The sequence below is a fragment of the Mustela erminea genome, chromosome 1 (assembly GCF_009829155.1).
Source record: "Mustela erminea isolate mMusErm1 chromosome 1, mMusErm1.Pri, whole genome shotgun sequence".
Lineage (NCBI taxonomy): Eukaryota > Metazoa > Chordata > Mammalia > Carnivora > Mustelidae > Mustela > Mustela erminea.
The window spans coordinates 76,405,563-76,425,726 of record NC_045614.1 but is presented as its reverse complement, the minus strand read 5'-3'; the positions used below and the strand labels follow the sequence as shown (position 1 = coordinate 76,425,726).

The 20,164-nt window shown below is 40.8% G+C and overlaps 1 protein-coding gene, 1 long non-coding RNA gene and 1 other non-coding gene across 6 annotated transcripts in view; all 3 read left to right on the top strand.

Moving 5' to 3' along the window:
- Nucleotides 1-12,599, top strand: part of LOC116578846 — a 39,231-nt gene extending 26,632 nt beyond the window's left edge. The window contains exons 3-6 of one of the 3 annotated variants that reach the window (XR_004281088.1): nt 2,841-2,973; nt 4,253-4,367; nt 9,799-9,894; nt 12,496-12,599. This is a non-coding gene — a long non-coding RNA (uncharacterized LOC116578846). Of the gene's footprint in view, nt 1-2,840; nt 2,974-4,252; nt 4,368-9,798; nt 9,895-12,492 lie in introns of all 3 variants that reach the window. The other 2 variants (XR_004281073.1, XR_004281078.1) reach the window with 2 other exon arrangements.
- Nucleotides 12,600-15,594: 2,995 nt separating this feature from the next.
- The window catches only part of CMC1 (C-X9-C motif containing 1), a 96,869-nt gene continuing 92,299 nt past the window's right edge, over nt 15,595-20,164 (top strand). For both annotated transcript variants that reach the window (XR_004281043.1, XM_032323262.1), the window contains exon 1: nt 15,595-15,815. Coding sequence is in view for 1 of the 2 variants with exons in the window: in XM_032323262.1 (XP_032179153.1) it covers nt 15,797-15,815 (19 nt within the window). In the remaining variant the exon portion in view is untranslated. The remainder of the gene's footprint in view (nt 15,816-20,164) is intronic.
- Nucleotides 18,648-18,759, top strand: LOC116581489. The gene has a single exon (XR_004282071.1). It is a non-coding gene; the product is annotated as a U6 spliceosomal RNA (small nuclear RNA).

Below are 20,164 nucleotides of genomic sequence, written 5' to 3'. Positions count from 1 at the left end.
GTGGGGTTTGATCTCACAACACTGAGATAATGACCTGAGCTGCTTAATTGCCTGAGCCACCCAGGCAACTTATAAAGAACATTTTTTTTAAAGTGGCTTGCAGTAAATATGACCTTTCTGACCTTTCTCATCTATTAAATCTAATGATAGGTATAGGAGTACCTATTATATTTTCTATTTAAAACATTTAATAATAAAAAATAAATTTCTAATTTCTAATGTGATGAAAAATGCAAACATTGAAGGATCTTTTTAAATGATATTTGTATGAATACAGAGAACACTTGGGAAATTTGCCAGTTCTCAGTGTTTAGATTATAGGGCCATGACAAAAAGTGCTTATTAGAAGCACCTACTGACATCCTAGTGCCATTTTATATTTGTGGAATCAAGTGTGTTTCTAAAGAAGGAGTTTATGGGGTGCCTGCATGGCTCAAGTGTTAAGCATCTGCCTTCGGCTCAGGTCATGATCCCAGGGTCCTAGGATTAAGCTCTGCATCGGACTCTGCTCAGCCGGAAGCCTGCTTCTCCCTCTCCCACTCACCCTGCTTGTGTCCCCTCTATCACTGTGTCTCTCTGTGTTAAATAAATAAAATCTTAAAAAAAAAAAAAAGGAGTTTATAACCATGAGGATGTGTTCTGGACAGAAAATGAAGTATCTCAGGAAGGTTTTAGGGCTCTATTTTACCCTTCCTTGAAAGAGTCACTGCTTATCAGAAACCTTCTGTAAATGGAATGAATGGGGCTCCAGAGGGATAGTCATAAGTGGGAAAGAGTGGGATTATAGAGTCAGGTTAGGCCAGATGTAGTCCTGGAAGGCCAGGAGTTTGGAAAACCTGTGGAAACTCGGGGGTCATTGTAGGGTTTTCAGTAAGCAATGCTGTGATGAGTTAGCAAAGGTTGTTAAAAGGCATAAACTAGCTGAGGTGCACAGAATGAACTGGAGAAAAGAGAGTCTACAGGTCTGAAGTAGTTGGAGTTGGCAGGGCAGGTTGTGGCTACAAAAACAGTCAAAGTGGGAAAGGATATTGGTGTACACAAAGATGTTGACTGAGGAAAGAACAATCTATGATATTAGAGAACGTTACACAACATGATTTTAGGTTTAGGGAGTGAAATGTTGAACCAATTCTAACATGACTGACATGATAAGCATGAACTGAGTTCTGAGAATAGTAAAAGAAATAAGGATGACAGAAAGTGAGTCTTTTCTAACTTGCTGAGTTCGGCATATCAATACAACATCAACAATTACTCGGTAGGGAGCTGGAGAGGAGATGCAAACCTGAAACTTTAGAAATTAGAACTCCAGTGATATCTGGGAACCCTCCACATAAATTACAAAAGTTGCATCCCCCAAAATGGATGGATTCTCTATGAGAAAGTCCACAGAGAAGGCCATGGATCTCAAGATTGAACATAATGGAAAGTCAAAAATTTAAATATGGAAGCGGTTTAATCAGATAGCAGAAAAGGGCAGAATTCATGAGAGAAGAATGTGAATATAGTTCCAATCTGGTACAGAGAAAAGACTTTCAAAAAGAATAGCTTAGGGTAGAGGACATGGGCAACAGTGTTGGATACCTCAGAGAAGCAGAAAATGAGGGCTGAGAAGAAATCTCAATGCATTCATCTTCCAAATCCGTTCACAGAGACAGCAATTTTAGTGATTTCCTACTTGTCTCATCTCTTGACAATAAACCTCCTCTTGGCAAATGTGATTCTGTTTTGCACAGTGGAAAATGCACATTTCCCAAGGCACTGAGCTTCTCTACCTCCCCTCCAATAGCCTTTCTAGAACACCAGATATGTCCAATTGGGTACTTCATGTGTTCCAACATTCTTCTCGAGAGCACTGCAAGGAACGATTCACTCTACTTGACCAGAAAATATAAATATTCACGACCAAATTCCTGTAAGAAAGCACATGGATGCCTGAGCTATTTCTGGGACTCACAGACTGTGGTACTATTAGGGGACTTCTAACATTTATTGACCACCAACTGTGTGCATGCATTGGCTAGCATTTCCATAATTATTCCCTTATTTAATACTAACAATAATACTGCAAGTTGGACATTATTAAGAATTGTTGTCTCCCATTTATTGAGTAGTATCCCAAGATTATTTTATTCCTTTTGTAATAGAAGGCAGGATCTCTATGCCTTTTAAAACTGAGAAAACCAAGCCTACACTTGGTTGAAAGGATCAAAGAATCAAAACTAGAAAAGCATTTCAGCTAGAGAATATATGTATCAGGCCATATAGCACCTATTCTTCTGGTTTGTTATGAGTAATTATTTGAAACGGCAAATTACAGGGAATTTCATCTGGTAGAGATAAAAATCAAACTCCTTATATAAACGAGAAATAACATAATTTCTGAGAGTAAGGAACTTTTTACAAAGTCCGTTTATTTGGCCCAAGTACAGTTAAAATTATTAATTTGAAATTTGACATGGTGGCTTAGCTATCACCTCTTGCATCTGGTTTATCAGAAGTTGACAGTTTCTTCTTTTTTATTTTTAGCCTTTTAGCTTATCTGAGAAATGAATTATCATTTATACTTAAGCCTGACCTACAAAACAAAAATAATCTACAAGTTTGAGAAGGTGTATTTCACCCTGAAAGTAAACAGGGTATGAAATTTTTCATGGCTGATAATTTTTATAATTGGAATACTATATGCTTCCAGTATAATTAATAAAGAGTTGGATTATTCATATCTTCTGAAAATCCAGCTTATGTTGCCCTCTTACTGATAGACTGAAGAGGCTGTCATTAGCAATATTTCACAGCTGAGTTGTGACTGAAATTTTTTTTCTTTCTTTCTTTTCCAGCTCAGAGTTTTCCCCCTTTATGACTTCAGTGTGTAATAATACATAGTTTGAAGTAGAAATGTAGTAAGTGATGCCATACACTTTGTCACCTACAAGCTCTGAGTGGAACAACAAATAGAAGAATGAATTGAAGGTTGGTTGAATAATGAATCAAGTGTTAACAGGTGGGAACTGGGGAAAAGGGAGAGTAAGGAGAAAGGTTCAACCAGCAGCCTTTCTTCAGGTTATAGTGACTGCAGATGTGTGGACCATTAGCCTAGTGGCTGTAGATGGTTTCAAAGTTCCAGAACCAGTGGGCCAAATCAGATCAAACAAAGCGTGCTACTCTGGCAGGTAGTAGAGGCAAGGGAGGCTAGTGAGAAGAGAGCTAGAGAACCCAGTCTGAACCTCAAGAAGTAAAGGTGTAAGCCAAAGAGAATGCTGGAGCTTGCCAGACAAAAACATGGCCAGCAAAGCCTGGACTGGAGGTCAGCTACATAGACAAATTGAAGGTGAGATCTGATGAATAAGGGAAGCCATGCACAGTAGCTGAAAGTAGATGAAATGCTCTTCTATAGGATCTCAGATCCTAACAGGATGAAAGGAAACTTACAGGATGTCAGAGCTACCTTACATCCCATGAATGGTTTAAGCCTTTTATGGATAATCAAACTGAATGAACTTTAAATACAAATTCAACATATACCAAGCAGCCATTCTTGGCAGACACTATGTGAATCATCAGAAATACAAAAATGAGACATGTCTCCTGTATAGTCAAACCCACCGTGAAAGAGAAGGGCTTGAAAAATAATAAAAATAAAGCAGTAACATAAAATAGATATATATGAACACAGTATGTGGAATCATCATTAAAATACTCCGAAAAAGTAAGGGAAGCTGTGTATAGAAGGAGCATGTGGGCTAGGTAGGAAATAGACTTTGCCAGCCATGAAGGCACGAAGTATGACAATGCCGAAGTATTCCGGACCTGGTGAAAACATGTGGCTAGCATGTAAGATCAATGGGAGTTAGAAGGAGGAGGGTAAGAAGGGTAAGAGGAAAAGGGGTGAGCAAGCTGGGGCCAGATAGAGGCAAGAGTCTGTGGGTCAGTCTTCTCTGCAGGACAGAGCTTCTCAAAAGGTCCCAGTCCCAGGATCAGTTTCATTTGCGTCACTTAGGAACAGTTAGAAATGCAAATTCTCAGGGCTCTACAGCATTAGAAACTCTGGGAATGGGGGCATGAGTCGTGGAGAGACACCACTCTGTTTTAATGAGCCTTCTAGGTGATTCTGATAGGCAATGAAGTTTTAGAACCACTGTCACTGGGAGAAATGAATATAAAGAAATGAATATATAGAATATATAGAAATGAATATATATGAATATATAGAGTTAAGCAAGGGAGTGACAAGGTCTTATTTTCTTCTCAGGATGAAAACTAGTCCAAGTATGGAGGATGGAGTAGATTAATGGCTGAAGACCATAGCTATTTCAGAATACAAGAAAGAGAAGCTGAAAGCTGAATGTCTTTAATGAGAAAATGTGGTCAGAATTTGATTTGGTGGTTAAGAAGATACTTCATGGTCTGGCAGCCATTTGGAGTCACTAATTAGAGGAGGGCCAAATAACCCCAATGTTGGAGTACTACTGTCTATTTCTAAAGTTTCTCACACCTTTCATTCCAACATTTTTCTGTTTTTCTCTTATTTCTTATGTAATTAGACACAACTGGCATCATTACTTTCATAATAGGTGTGCAGAAGGCAGAAGGAGAGCATCGCAATACTATCAAAGTTAGATTCCTCTACATCTTTCTGTTTTTATAATAAACCCTGGAAATCTTTCTGTTATGGAACAAATCATGTCTCCCTGCCCCCAAATTCATGTTTTGAAGCTCTAATCCCTGATGTGACTATATTTGGAGATGGGGCCTACAAGGAAGTAGTAAAGGTTGAATGAAGTCATAAAGAAAGTTGGGCCTTTAATCTGATAGGACTGGTGTCTGTATAAGAAGTGGAAAAGACACCAGAGATCCTTCTTTCCTTCTTTCCCTTTCTCTTGCTCTCCCCCCTCCCTCCCTGCATGTGCCCAGTGAAGAGGCCACATGAGAGCACAGCAAAATGATGTCCCTACAAGCCAGGATGAGAGGTTTCACCCATAACCAACTCTGATGGCCCCTTAATCTTGGACTTCCAGTCTCCAGAACTGTGAGAATATAAATTTCTTTTGTCTAAGCTATCCAATCTGTTTTATTTTGTTTTGGTAGCCTGAGCGGACTAGGACACTGTCATAGTAGAAAGAGCCTGGCCTCTGGAACCAAACTGAAGTGGACTTATATCTCAGCTCTACCATTTATTAGATCTCTTTTGTACCTCATTTTCTTCTTTTAAAATATAGACTAAGAAGATAATATTGTTTCTTTTAGTCATGTATTTATTCAGCAATTATTTATGGAGTGCTTTGTACCCATTAGGTACTCAACAAAAAATTGCTATGCTCTGAGGCTGCAAAAGAGATTAAAAAACAGACATGGTCCTTTACTTCCTGGAGCTTATGATATAGAGCGGGACAGTTAATAATGAATGCATCTCAGAAATTCACATTAATTTTTAATTATAATTCTGGTAATTAAAATCATGATTAGTGCTACCTACTAAAAATACATGCCTCACCCAAGGCCATGCCCCTTCCTAGGACAGCCTTCTACCAATGATTGGTCAATGCAGGAGGGAGTATGAAGCCCATCCCCCTTGCTCCAATTCAGGACAGTTCAGAAGGGTTAACCAGCTTCAGAGCTTGGCTAAGTTCTTATTAGGACTACACCACTGTTTATCTCCTCCTTCCCTGTTTCCTTTTCCTCTTTTCCAAAAATCTTAACCACCAGAGCACTCCCTAGCAAACTTTCTGTGTGTTAATCTCTGCCTCAGACTCTGCTTCCCAGGGACCCATGGTATAATAATATAAATAGTATGGAATAAGTATAAACATGCACTGCAACCAAGGATGGGAAGTCAAGAAACATTCTTTAGTTGAAGCTAGAGAGGGGAATATGGGCTCTCACAGGCCCTCCCTCATCTGTTCACAAACGAGGAGCCAGCAGGCATAGAGCCAGAGTTGATGGGGCAAGTGACACTGCTCATTGTCCTGACACACACGAATCACAGACGGTGTCTTGAGCCTGAAGTAAGTTCAGTGCTCAAATGTGCTGAGACGTGGTCTGAAATCAGAAGAGAGGATATATCATTTGTATCTTCACTTTACCCAGAGCTTAAGAGTTAGCTGAAAAATGAAAAGACGATGACATAGTCATAGAAATAGGCGGGGAAATGGAGAAGACAAAGAGCGTAGAGATAGATTCAAGATCAGAAAAAAACTGAAAAGGAAAAGGTAGGTTATTCAGTAAATACTTTAGGGAAAACAGTGTTAGAAGAATTGGTTAGTTCTCTGGAGAAAAGGATAAATCCTCATTTTCTACCATAAGAAAAGAAAATAAAGAGGAAGAAAAGAAAATAGTTGTAAAATAGCAATTTATTTATTTACTTACTTACTTTATTTATTTGAGAGAGAATGAGCAAGAGAGAGAGAGAGAGCAAAAGCAGGAGGAGTTGCAGAGAGGGAGGGAGAAGCAGGCTCCCCACTAACCAACAAACCTGACACGATGCAGTGCTTGATCCCAGGACTCTGGGATCATGACCTGAGCTGAAGGCAGCCACTTAACTGACTGAGTCACCCAGACATCCTGGCAATCTGTTTATTTTTTAAAAACCCAGGAAAAAAGAAACATAAAAAATAGGATGGGTTATTTCTAAGAATTAAATAATGGAATAGACAACCAAAAAAAAAAAATACTCCATATGTACATGAGTCTGTCAAATTATTATTCATAAAAGTAAAAAGAAAACAACTCTAATAAATAAATGCCACGAATGATAGAAATAGGCTTCATATAAAAAAGCAATAGATAAATCAATAAGAAATAATAATGGTTTAATTTAAAATGGGAAAGAATATGGATAGACAATTTATAAAAGGACAATGCCTATTAAAGAAGCAAAATATTTATCACTACTAATAAAAATGAGTAAGTTGGAACAAAATGCCTGTCCGTACTAATTTAAGCAAATATATTTAAAGCGACTATTTATTGTGGCCAATTCATCCACAGTAATTAGCACCATAATTCCACTTCTAGGAATTATCTTTCAGAAATAAACAGAGCTAGAGATGAAAGCTTTTTTTTTTTTTGAATATTCACTTCAGTGTTAATTTTAAAAGAAAAATTAGAAACAGCCTTAATCTTCAACAACAGATAAACAGTAAAATAAAGTGTGGTATCTAGACACAAGTCACAACAGGATAAGAACAAATAGTGAACTGTGAACTGGAGCAATCCTGGAGATAGTAGGGTTTTTTCATGTGCGTGCCTGGATTTTTTTGTATTCTCAATGACCTGTTGCATTGTTAGGGAGAATTTGATTAACTCTCAACTGGGAGAGGGGATAAACATCTACGAAGCACCAGAGAAGTTAAGAATGTAAACTCTGGATCAGATTTCCATATGTTCCCATCCAGTTCTCTTGCTTGTATGCTTGTATTCTATGGGCGACTGGGGGAACCGTTGCAGGGCTTTGAATTAATCTGGACAATGTCTTTGAGTCACAAGGAATAGGAACCAACTTGAATCAGTTTAAAGGAAAAGAAACAATGAGCAAGTGCTCATTTAACCTAGATTATGTGCAAGTAGATTATCTTTGAATATCATCCCAGAGAGCTGGAAGGGGAGACAGGGAAAAGTGAAGCAGGGAAGGAGGGAAAGATAATACAATCATGTTTTAGTGAGTGTCCCACTAAAGGTGACTAGTACTGGATACCATGAGACTGTTGGAGGGGTCTTATAAAATGTGCTTCAGAACTATCTTCCCAGGGAATAAAAGGTAGGACACTTTAATCTATTGGATTCCATTCACTGTTGACTAAGATAACCCTGCAGGCAGTAACTTCCCCTGCACTTCTGTATGTGTGTAACTGTGTAACTGCTCAGAGGATCCCATGGATGTTCCAGGCAGTGTTCTCAGAGAGATACAAAGTACTAACAGTTTGCACCTACACGAAGGTGTCGGAAGCCTACAAAGAACTAGTGGCCACACGCGAGAATTGGGACGTAGAAGATTTGGAGTCATGAGTCTTTGGTGGCTCAAAGAGCCAAGCCCCAGAAAGGCAGGAATAGTTATAACTCTCAGAGCAGCTACAACCAGAGATTCAAACTCTATATGGATTTTCTCAGTCTTGAATCTCTGTACTTTTTTGAATAGGCATCATCTTTACTCTTCCTTAAAGATAACTTTCTCTACACGGCACAGCACTTGTGTCTTACTGGCTTCTACATTTTCCAATTTTAGCCTCAGGAGACAAATACTGATGATATACTTAGACCTAGGGCTAATATTTTCTAGACAGAAACATCACTGGTCTACTTTAGGTCAGGTAACTGTTCTTGGACAAATGAGTATGGCTAAAGAAAGAGGTCCTATAAGGACATGACAACACTGGTAGAAACCATGTAACAAAATAGGGGAGGAGCAGAGTCCAAAAGAACAAGACATCAAGCAGACAGTACCATAAATAAGTATATCATGCTCTAAGTGAGGGGATGCCTTGACCAGGAAACATAAGAATGTAAAACCTGAAAACTATCTTTAGCCGAAGATCAGGAATGGCAACCTGAATTAAGGTAGGGGTTAGTGACAGGAAGAAGAAGAAAGTGATGCTAAAGAAAAATAATCCGTGGACCATGTGACCCATATTAGTTTTACATGGTGCCACTATACTCTCCATTAATAGGAACTTATGCAACCAACATTTACCCTGCCAGATGCTAAGTTGTCTAAGAGGTACTATAGTGGTGCCTAAGACAGTCTCTCCCCTCAAAACAGCAGAGTCAAGTGGCTTAGCAACAACAATACCTCTTTCCTTTAGGAAACTCTTCATCCATACCTTGGGATCCCTGGCTCCATGATGTAGAATTTTTTTTTTTAAAGATTCTATTTATCTGAGAGAGAGAGAGCAAGAGAGCACAAGCAAGGGGGGGGGCAGAAGGAGAGGGAGATGCAGACTCCCTGCTGAGGTAGGAGCCAGACGTGGGACTCCATCCCAGGACCCCAGGATCATGACCTGAGCTGAAAGCAGAGACTTAACCATCTGAGCCACCCAGGCGCCCCCGTGACACAGAATTTAGTTAATGGAATAGATCTCTGTAAGCACTCTTCTTTACTGAGGGTCAGGTCCTGAGTGTTTAGGAGCTCTTCGTTTGGACTGATTTCTTAATGTCCTATTGATAAATATACCAGAATCAATGACATAGGGTTGTTTTGTCTGAGCGTAGCACTAGTGAGAAAGCATCAGAACTTGATAGCAGTTCTCAATTCTTGATTTTTATCTCCTTTGGTGTCTAAGTGGCTCCAACTGATAGTGGCCAATCCAGCTATTTCAACCGTATTTGTTGTTCATGATGGTTACCCTATGCCTATTCTATACAGTAAAATGCTGTTAACTATAACCATTGTCTTTCTCTTGTTGAATAATAACTTTTAAAGAGTTATTTCAAATATATCTTCTGGAAATCAAATTAATTTCCCTCTCTGGGCTCCCACATCATCTTTTATCATGTTGGACTGTGATTGTTTGTTCATGTGTTTGTCTTATGCCCCCTGTACTGTGAGTTCCTTAAGGGAAAGTCTGTTATCTTTATTTATTCCAAGACTCAGCACAGTGCATGGCACATAGTACGCTCTCTGACTTGGGGGAGGGGTAGGTAGTGAATTCAGGAAGTTTGTCGTCTGACGGATTAATAGTGCAGAAACATCTGGAATGAGTTGTTAGAGTTTTCACTAACTTTATTTCATCTAAATAAGCAAAAAATCCTTGAGATGTTTTCAGGACAGCTGGCCATCTAATCAGAATGTCACTGCTCTTTCAGACTCACTGTACAATGAAAAGCCCTTCTGTTTTTGTCAAGTTTGCCAGCTCCTGTGAGAAGTTCTACAAAGGATCATAATATCTGCACAAGACCAAGGTGAGAGAAATCCAATATAAGTCATGTCATAGTCTTATTATCTTTATTACCCTTTTTTTTAAAGTATTTTTTAGGAATAAAATTCTGTGACCCCAGAAAAAAATTGTGGTCTGTCTTAAAGGAGGCCACCCAGAAAACAATTCACAGTAAAAACAAAACATAAAATATAAAAAGCCTTCCACAGAGGTGAGAGGTGATTTTTTTTTTTCACACCTTTTTTCTCACCTGATAAGTGATAGGGCACACTGTTAAATCTCCTTTGTTCATTTGAAGGATGTTCACATAATACTGATTTAAACATATTGTTACCCAGATTTCAGTCTTGAAAGCAGAGTAGCTCTGAAGTATTACATTGGAAAAAAAAAAAAAAAAACCACCCTGAATATAGTGCAAAACTTCAAAAAGACAGTTTTCTAGAGTAAAAAATAATCATTGCAATAACAATAGCTTGAATTTAGCAATGGCCTACCATGTGCTAGAAACCACTATCACTGTTTGTCACAGGTCTTCTTTAATGCTCCAATCAATTATGTAGGCGTGGTGTGATTGAGGATACTGAGACTCAGGGGGAGAAACAAATAAATTAGAAGTAGAGAGCAGATATGTGGATATTTACAACATGAATGAGTCTCATGGCTTTTGAGCTGAGCAAAAGAAGCCAGATATGATAGACTATACTATACAGTTATGTTTACATAAGTTTGAGACCGGGCAAAACTAATAAATTCTCATAGAAGTCAGAAGAGTCATTGTTTTTATGGAGGCTGGTGCATCAGGAGGAGGTATCAAGGAAAGTTCTGGATGACTAGAAATGCTCTAGGCCTCATCAGAGGTGTAGTTCAAAAGTATATACATATATAAGTACTCATTCAGCTGCACAAAGATTTGTGCCCTTTTCTGTGTATAAGTTATATATCAATAAAATAGTTAAAAAGTAAAAGAAGGCCAGAGGAATTAGAATTGAGCTCTGTTTAGTTCCACAGCCTCTGTTTTTCCACTACACACTCTTTTGGAAATCAGTTTCAAGTGTCTGTATTCAACACAGAACCTTACCTGTTTTTCTGGGATAATGCACAGAAAAGTCCCCACAGATACTTTCTAAACTATTGCAAGTAGTCTCATACAGTGGATAACGTAGAGGACAAGCAGGTTGTTCTTGAAAGGATGATGTAATGAGCTGGAATTTGTCTATCAGGGTCTTTGTGAACCTTGTCCGAGGGAAAGGTTTGGATTTTATTTATATGAAGAACCACTGAGGGACTCTATGTAAGAAATTTTATGATCTTATTTGCGGTTGTGGGTGAAATGAGTTAGAAAGAATGGGTGGTAGGAGAAACAGCCCAGGAACAGAGAGCAAGTTAGAGGACTATTGTAAACATCTCTGCAAAAGCAGGTAGATCTTGGACTGAGTCGCACAGTGCAGTTGGCAGATGGACTAAAAAGATTCGTTAAAGAGCCAGGTGGATGTTATGATCATTTGGGTGTGGGCAGTGGGGGACAGACAGGAGCTGACTGAAGTGGCTAGGAGGACTGAGCCACTGCGAGGCAGAACCTACTCAACTACTAGAAAGACAAGAACAAAGTATATTGCTCTGGGCGGAGGCCAAAGCTAGGCAAGTTATCAGGGCTCTAGCCAAGTGATTTGGGATTCCAGGAAGGGTTCTGGTCCTTGTAAGGAACTAGACTGTTATAATGGGCTGAACTGCATCCCCCAAAATTCTTTTGCTGAAGTCCCAAGCCCAGTACCTGAGAATGTGAGTGTATTTGGAGATAGCGTCTTTTAAAGAGATAATTAAGTTAAAATGAGGTAATCAGGCAGGCCGTAATCCAATATGACTGGTTTCCTTATTTTAAAAAGAAAAGGAATTTGGACACAGATACTCATATCCTGAAGACTATGTATGTGAATAGACAGGGAGAATATGGTCATCTGTAAGCCAGGAAGAGAGGTCTCAGAATAAACCAAACCTACAGATATCTTGATCTTGGACCTTTAGCCCCCAGTTGTGAAAAAGATAGGTTTCTGTTGTTTAAGCCACCCATTCTGTGGTTCTTTGTAATGGCAGGCCTAACAAACTAATTTAAGTGTCAACCTGGACCTAAGTGCATTCAAATGGGAGAAGGGGGAGGTCCTGGGGGACCAGGGGGCTGAATCATACAGCTCAGAAAGCAGACCCAATGGATAGGGCCCAATGGATGGGGATCTTCTAGCCAAGAACTAGTTACAAATTTCGTGTACTGGTAGGGATGGAGCTTCTAGTATTCTTCCTAATGTAATTCTCACTGGCTCAAAGACAGGGGCAGAGCAGAGCTATTGGTGAAAAGTCTTCAATTCTGACGTTGGGCAGAGTTGGAAGCAAGCAGGGGCTGACTTTCTCAAACATTAGAAATAGTTAACTGATTATCAACATAGAGCAAAAAAGTATGCTAGATCTAGTCAGAATTGATGCAATAAACAAGTAATGTATTTATGCATACTTGCAAATTCCTTAGACATTCAACTAAGAGAGATATATATATGTGTGTGTGCATTGATGTCTAGTCTACATACTAAGCAGTTCATTTCTCTTTGCTTTTGCATGTTCTGCCACACATCAGTAGCTGTCCTTCCTCCCTTGGGTCACTGCAATTTCCTCCTAGCTGGTTCCCCTGTCTCAGTGTTGCTCCCCAGTAATGACGATCAATGGCAGATCATTTGAAGCATGAATAGGTACGTCGCCATGATTTTCTCATTTGTCTGTGTACATTTGCCAAGGAACAGAATCACATAGAGATCCTTCTTGACTCCTTGATCTAGTCTCCTAAGTCAGTGACGAAGAATGGATTCTTCCTTTCCAGGAACATTCCTACGGTCCTTTCTTTTATATTGCCACATACACCCATTCAGGCTCTTTTCAGATCCTGCCTGAACAGCAATAGTCCCTTACCCTTCCGCTTAGCCCCTGCCTCCCTCCTTGCCACCTATATTTAGCCTACAAAAAATCTTTAGAAGATATCACTTTGACCACAAGGCCATTTTTCTAGTTGTTAACCTTCAACAGCCCCTGACTGCTTATAGCAACAGATTCAAACACTCCTCAGCCTAATATTTAAGGCTTTGGGAATCTGACCTCTTCTAACATTTTCAGTCTCATTTATAACTATCCTAGCTTCCCAAATCCTCAGATGAATGGTTTCAGGCATTGCCCCCCACCATGCCTGCCACACATCCCTGCTTCCTACCTAGGTTTTGCACATAGGTTTTTATTGCTTACCTTCTGTCCTTTCCATGCCTCATTTGTCCTTCAAGAACATCTCAAATCCTAGGTACTTTTTTTTTAATGATTTTATTTATGTATTTGACAGAGATAGAGCATGTGCAGGAGGAGGAGGCAGAGGTAAAGGGAGAAACAGACTCCCCGCTGAGCAGGGAGCCCAACACGGGGCTTGATCCATCCCAGGACCCTGAGATTGTGACCTGAGCCCAAGGTAGATGCTTAACCGACTGAGCCACCCAGGTGCCCCCTCCCAGACCCTTTTGTTTACTTTTCTCCTAGTGTGACATGCATTCTTCTCTGCTGACACATGCTACCCATCTTTCATGGCCAGCCATAATTTCTACCTCATCCTTGAAGTCCTTTTTAACCATCCACCCTGACATTCAGTCCTTTGTGAAGGGCTACTGTGGGGCCATTAGGTACCAGATATTGTTTGAGCCCTAGAGGTCATGCTTGGATAATACATATTTCTTCATTTCCGGGACATTGTGCTCTCTTCCTTTTTATGTTCCCACTACAGTTACTGCTCAAAGAATTGTCCATTCATAATGTGATATCTTAGGAAATTTCTTCTGTTTTAAATTACCAATTACATTTCTATAGTTTAACTTTTAATAATCGACTTATCTTTTCCAGGTACATTATAAAGACTTTGCCCCCAAATGATCTGATTTAATAAGACAGGAGAAGGGTACCCTGTTAGGTACCAGGTACTGAGGTGCTAGCGCTTCTCATAGTGTGATATGTCCAGCAATCCATTTTATGGGACATGGAAAACCCATGATTTTACAGGTATTATTGCATAGGATAAGGCTAAAGTGGTTAATACCCTTGTGCGTTTTCCTTTAAGTGAGCTGATTTAGATTTAATAAAAATAAATAGTAGTGGTTTAAGTGATAGAAATGGTTTTTCAATGACTGAAACAGTTAAATGATATCACATTTACTCCTCACAATAATTTTACAAATTAGAAACAAAAGTCTAGAGAAACGTCGGAATTTGTGATGCTAATAGGTTGTAATGTAGGATTCAGGTAGAGGTACTTGGGTCACTGACTGAAGCTCTCTGTGATGCCTTTTACATCTAGGAAGATTTAGTTTAATTACCTCAGTTTGAGGCCTGGCTGTTGTTTTTATACTTCACCTCATCTCCTCAAAAAGATTTATTTTCTAAACGAAATCCTCTACCTCCAGAAAAAGAAAAGGGGCACCAGAATGAATCTGGTACGTTTCAAAACACATGTATAAAACACACAAGAAAACAGACCTGCTTTCCTGCCTGGCTGAGTGAAACATTAATTCTTCACCTTGGCATCTCAACCTACAGCTGTAATAAGGGCCGTTATGCCCAAATAGGCCCTTAAACGGAAGACTTGCTGAGCAGAGACCCACTTTCCCAGCCCTGCTCAACTGCGGCTGCTTTTTCTGCCAACTGACCAGGCTGAAGCAGCAGCAGGGGAGGAGGGACTGCAGGTAGGTGGGGAGGGGATCATTTTGAAAGCTCTAAATCCCTCCCAGGGAAGAAGCAGCTGCTCCTTGTTTTTCTAACATCTGTCCCATCTGTCCCGGCTGCACCTCACTCTTCAAAGGCTCAAACTAGCTATACGTGGGTATGACAAGGAAGCATTTCAGAAGGCTGGTTGGTGAGTGGAAATGAGCACCACTGCCACCAGAAAGTTTCTTTTTAACAAGAGGGCAGTTGGGGCTCTTCAGGAGCATAGCTATCGCCTTCCTTCATTTTTCTCAAAAACAGCTTTAATTGACAGAGTCGGGATTTTTAACATCACCCAAATCAGGCTGTACGCCCTAGGGATATTTTCTAGCGCCCATTTTTTTTTTTTATTCCCCCTCCAGGGGAACCGCAGGCTGCTGATGCGTGGGACAAATAATGATACTGCACAAACTATACCACTTCTATAGTAGAACAAGCTGTCTATAACTCGCACGTGTGGAGTTCATCCCATTTAACAGCGTGTTGCTGGTATTTGACTCCCCTGCCAACACGATACTCCTCGAGAATAGGAACCTTATTTTTATTCAGTTATCTGTCCCTCGTATTCCGAACCCGTGGCTGGAACCCGACAGGCATAAAATAGACACTTATGAATGAATGAACGTTAACGAGAAAAAAAATAAAGGAACAGGATGATTCATTCCGTTCTCCGAAGGCGGACGTGGAGGGAGGTGCTTGGCAGTGACCCTAGTCGCCACGGGAGGCGCACTCCCAAAGGCCCACAGCTTCTGCTCTCGTCTTCGCGTAGCCCAGTCTGCAACCGGGTGCTCACGCTCCTTCCCAAGCCAGGCTGCCCGCGTCGGAGGCAGTTCCGCCTCTAACGCACGCGAAGCCACGCCCCCCTGCCCGGCCCTTCCCTCGCAGATGTCGGTTCCACATCAATTACAGGCTTCGGGGCGGGGCCAGGAGGGCGCAGGCGCAATGGGAGGCGGAAGTAGTGACTAGGGAAATAAGAAGGAAGGAAAGAGGCCTGCCGGGCTCTGTAGAGGGCACGGCGCTCCTCCTCCACCGCCACCTCCTCTTCCTCCCACGGGAAGCTCCCGGCGGCCGCACGTGCCGCCCAGCCCAGGCTCCTCCCCTCCCCTGCCCCCGCCCGGGAGCGGCCAGGCGCTGCTTTCTCTCCGCCCGCCGAGATGGCGCTCGACCCCGCAGGTACGGGGGCGGGACGCGGGGGTTGCTGAGGAGTTACGGCCGGGGTCCCTAACTGCGGCTCTGCGGTTGGGGGCTGGCCTGGAAAAGGGGCCGAGCGCTGAGGTTGCACCGCTTCCGCAGACGTCAGCTCACGCCCGGCCGGCCTGCCGCCTTAGGGTTTCTGGCGGCCGCAAACTTCTTCCCAGCAGTCTTCGGTCTTCTTCCCGCTTCTTGGGGTTAGGGTTAGGTGAAAGGCGTTGGGTTCGCTGTGTAAACTCTCGTCCATTCGTGGCTTACACACATTTCCTTCTTAACGCGACTGGTCTCTTCGTCATCTTTTCCGCCCTTCTGGGGCACTGATTCCTTCAAATAATCTGTAATCTAACCTAAAAGCGAAAATCCAAAAGAGCCATCACTATGGCAAGATTCAGTTTCTTGAGAAAGGATCTCCAGGGTTTTGATAAACATTATTTTAACTTTAGTGTTAACACCCCACTTCCATTTGCAGCAGTGGTTTCAGGTTCCTCGCATTCCCGTCCTTAAAAGCAGCTCACCTGCGCCTGTGTCCTTGCTTTAAGCTATTTATGTTGCGGGAAGCTCACCTGAGGCATCCGTAAAGGGTATTCACGTAAATATAGGGAACTTCATTTTGAAGGGAATGGTAATTGGTCTAGTCCACTCCCTTCATTTTATGAATATGAAAACTTGAGGCATTGGAAGGAGTAGTAATAGCTTCAAACTTCTGGAGATTCGGAAATGCAAGTCATTTTGGTGACTCTCAAGGAGAGCGGAAAGTGTATGTAGCCAACAAATACTACTACTTATTGAACGCTTTATTATCAAGCTAAGTTTTCACAGTTGTCCAACAATAGTGTGCAGTATGGTAGATAGTATTATCTCCCTTTTATGGATTAAGAAACAGGTGGAGAGAGGATCAGGGACTACTCTGAAGCATAAAAGAATTTCTGGAACACCTAATGATCATACCAATACTGGGCCAGGTGGTTGAATTAGACTTTATGAGGCAGTTAACAATTGATCTGGGCTTTTAAGGGAAACTTCCAGTGGTTGGAGTTGGAGAAGAGGCCGCAGAATGAGGAAGTGTACAGGCAGTAAAGTGTAATGTTTGGTTGCAGGGTGGAAATAAGGGGTGCCTAAGGAAAATTAGGTTAAAAAGTAGATTAAGGCCTGTTACAATAGCTGCAACCCCAGCATAGAGCCCATTGTAGGGCTTGAACTCACAACTCTGAGATCGATACCTGAACTGAGATTAAGAATCCGAAGCTCAAGCGACTGAGCCACCCAGGTGTGCCTTAGTTCTAGTATTTCTTAGCTGAAAGTGGTATTCAGAGCAGTCTCCTACAAATGAGGAAACGGAGGCAGAGAGGTCAAATGCTTTCGAACATCTATATTCTTGAAGTTAGATCCAGGAGGAAATTAAGGAAAAAGAAATCCTCCATGTCATCTCCACTTTTTTTTTTTTTTAAGATTTTGTTTATTTGACAGCACAAGCCAGGAGGAGCAGCAGAGGGAGAGGGAGAGGCAGGTTCTGGGAGCCAGACGTGGGGCTCCATCTAGGACCCTGGGATCATGACCTGAGCCAAAGGCAGCCGCTCAACCGACTGAGCCACCCAGGCGCCCCATCCACTTTTTTACTGTCCAGTTACTCTTAACCCACTCAAATCTTGTGGTATGCCCAAGGCTATGCAGCTAATTGCTCGTAGAGTCCAGTCTGGAATAGAATTCTGTAATACATTTGCATGGTTACAGACCGTGCCTCTGTTGGAGTATTTATTGATTAAACAAATACGTGCCTGTTACATGTCACAGGCATACAATGGTAAAAGAAAGACCCCCCCCCCCCACCTCTATGCCCCCATATACATTCTGCCAGATTATGATAAATATGAAGAAAATAAGCAGTGTCATGTGTTAGATGGCAAAGAGCAGACTACCTTAGAGTGGTATGTGAACAGATCTATGAGGAAGTATTTGAATTGGAATCTGAAGGACAAGATGAAGTAGTTATGTGAAGAGGTAGGGGAAAAGTATGCCAGGCAGTGAGAAGTAGCAAATGCTTAAATATTTGCCATGAACGAGGGCCAGAGTGGTGGAGCTCCAAAAGGGAAGATGTTGGGAAAGTAGGCAGGAGCTAGATGCTGCAAGGCCTTGAAGGCTCTGATAGGAAAGCACTGGGGGGCTTCTAAAGAGGGCAATGGCATATTATAAGTTGTCTTTAGTACCCTGACTGTAGTGGTATCATGCACTATGGAGGGGTTCTGAATGCAAGCAGGGAAACAAGTTAAGAGGTGGGTGGCAGTAGTCCAGGCCAGATAGGTTAGTATCTTAGACTGGAATGGTATTAGAAAAGCTGGAAAAGGATATAAAGCTTACTAGGTTGATGTTTTGGAGGAACAATTGAGAAGACCTGCTGCTGCATTGAATAAAGATGGTGAGGGAAAGGGAGGCATTAAGGATAATTAATGGGTTTTTTACTGACTGGCTGGCTGGTGATGGCCAAATCTAACAGTGTAATCACTGGAAACTTGATTAAAAGCAGGGCTCAGTGGGTTGGGCCTCTGCCTTCGGCTCGGGTCGTGGTCTCAGGGACCTGGGATCGAGCCCCGCGTTGGGCTCTCTGCTAGGCAGGGAGCCTGCTTCCCCCTCTCTCTGCCTGCCTCTCTGTCTACTTGTGATCTCTCTCTGTCAAATAAATAAATAAAAATCTTTAAAAAAAAAAAAAGCAGGAATGGAAGCAAAATTGAATGGGAAGAAAGAAAGTGGATTCAGCAAGTTGGAAGTTTTAAATTTTTCTTCTTGGTTTAAATTCTAGAATAAAAATATATTAAAGCTGTACTCGCTTTGGCAGCACATATACTAAAATTGGAATGATAGAGAGAATATTAGCCTGGCCCCTGTGCAAGGATGACACCCAAAAATATATTAAAGCCAGTTTTGTATTTTTTAGCTTCATTTTTGTTTGGTTCTTGAGTTGAAGCATAGGTTCACATTTTGATATTTCTCTTGCTTTTTATACAGAGGCTTGTGCCCATGCTGGTAGTTGTATCAGATGAGGTTTACATAGCAAGGTCTGTTTTCACAATGGTTTATGTTAGATTTTTAAAAATATTTTTTATTAAGTTTTTTATTTTAATTCCACTGTTGTTGACAGTGTTATTAGTTACAGGTGTACACTATAGTGATTCCACAATTGTATGTGTTACTCAGTGCTCATCAGGGTAAATGTACTCTTTAATTCTTATCACCTATTTTATCCATTCTTCCACCTACCTCCCCTGTGGAAACAATCTGTTCTCTATAGTTAAGAGTCTGTTTCTTCATGTCTCTGTTTCTTTCTTTTCTTTTCTTTTTTTTTTTTTTTTGGTGTTTGTTTTTCTTAAATTACATATGAGTGATATCATACGGTATTTGGCTTTCTCTGACTTATTTTGCTTACCATTACGCTCTAGCTCCGTCCACGTCATCCTAAATAGCAAGATTTCATTCTTTTTTATGGCTGAATAATATTCCTTTGTGTATGTATATATCACATCTTTATCCATTCATCTATTGGTGGACACTAGGGTTGCTTCCATAATTTGGCTATTGTAAATAATGCTGGTATAAATATAGGGGCGCATGTATCCCTTTGAATTAGTGTTTTTGAATTTTGGGGGTAAATACCTAGCAGTGTGATTGGTGGATTGGAGGGTAGTTCTATTTTTAAGTTTTGGAGGAATCTCTGTACTGTTTTCCACAGGGGCTCTACCAGTTTGCATTCCTACCAGCAGTGCAGGAGGGTTCCTTTTTCTCCACATCCTCTCTAACACTTGTTTCATGTGTTTTTGATGTTAGCCATTTTGACAGGTATGAGGTGATGTCTCATTGTAGTTTTGATTTGCATTTCTCTGATCAGTGATGTTGAGCATCTTTTCACATGTCTGTTGACCATTTGATGTCTTCTTTGAAAAAATGTCTGTTCATGTCTTCTGCCCATTTTTTAATTGGATTATTTGGTTTTTTGGTGTTGAATTGTATGAGTTCATTATATACTTTGGACACTAACCCTTTATCAGATATATTATTTGCAAATTTCTTCTCCCATTCAGTAGGTTACCTTCATTGGTTTATGTTAGATTTTTAAAGATCTTTATACAAGTTTGATCTTCGTTTGGCACAGCTTTTAACTAACTTTGTAACCTCCATTTTTTCTCAAGAAGCTCTGAACCCAGCATTGAAATGCAGATTACATACTTACTCTTCTATGTAGTTTTAGTGACACTATTCTCCTTTTCATTAATGTAGGGGTAATAAGGGCACTCTTTGTACATTTATCAGCTGTAATTATGTTCATTATTTTCTATTACTAT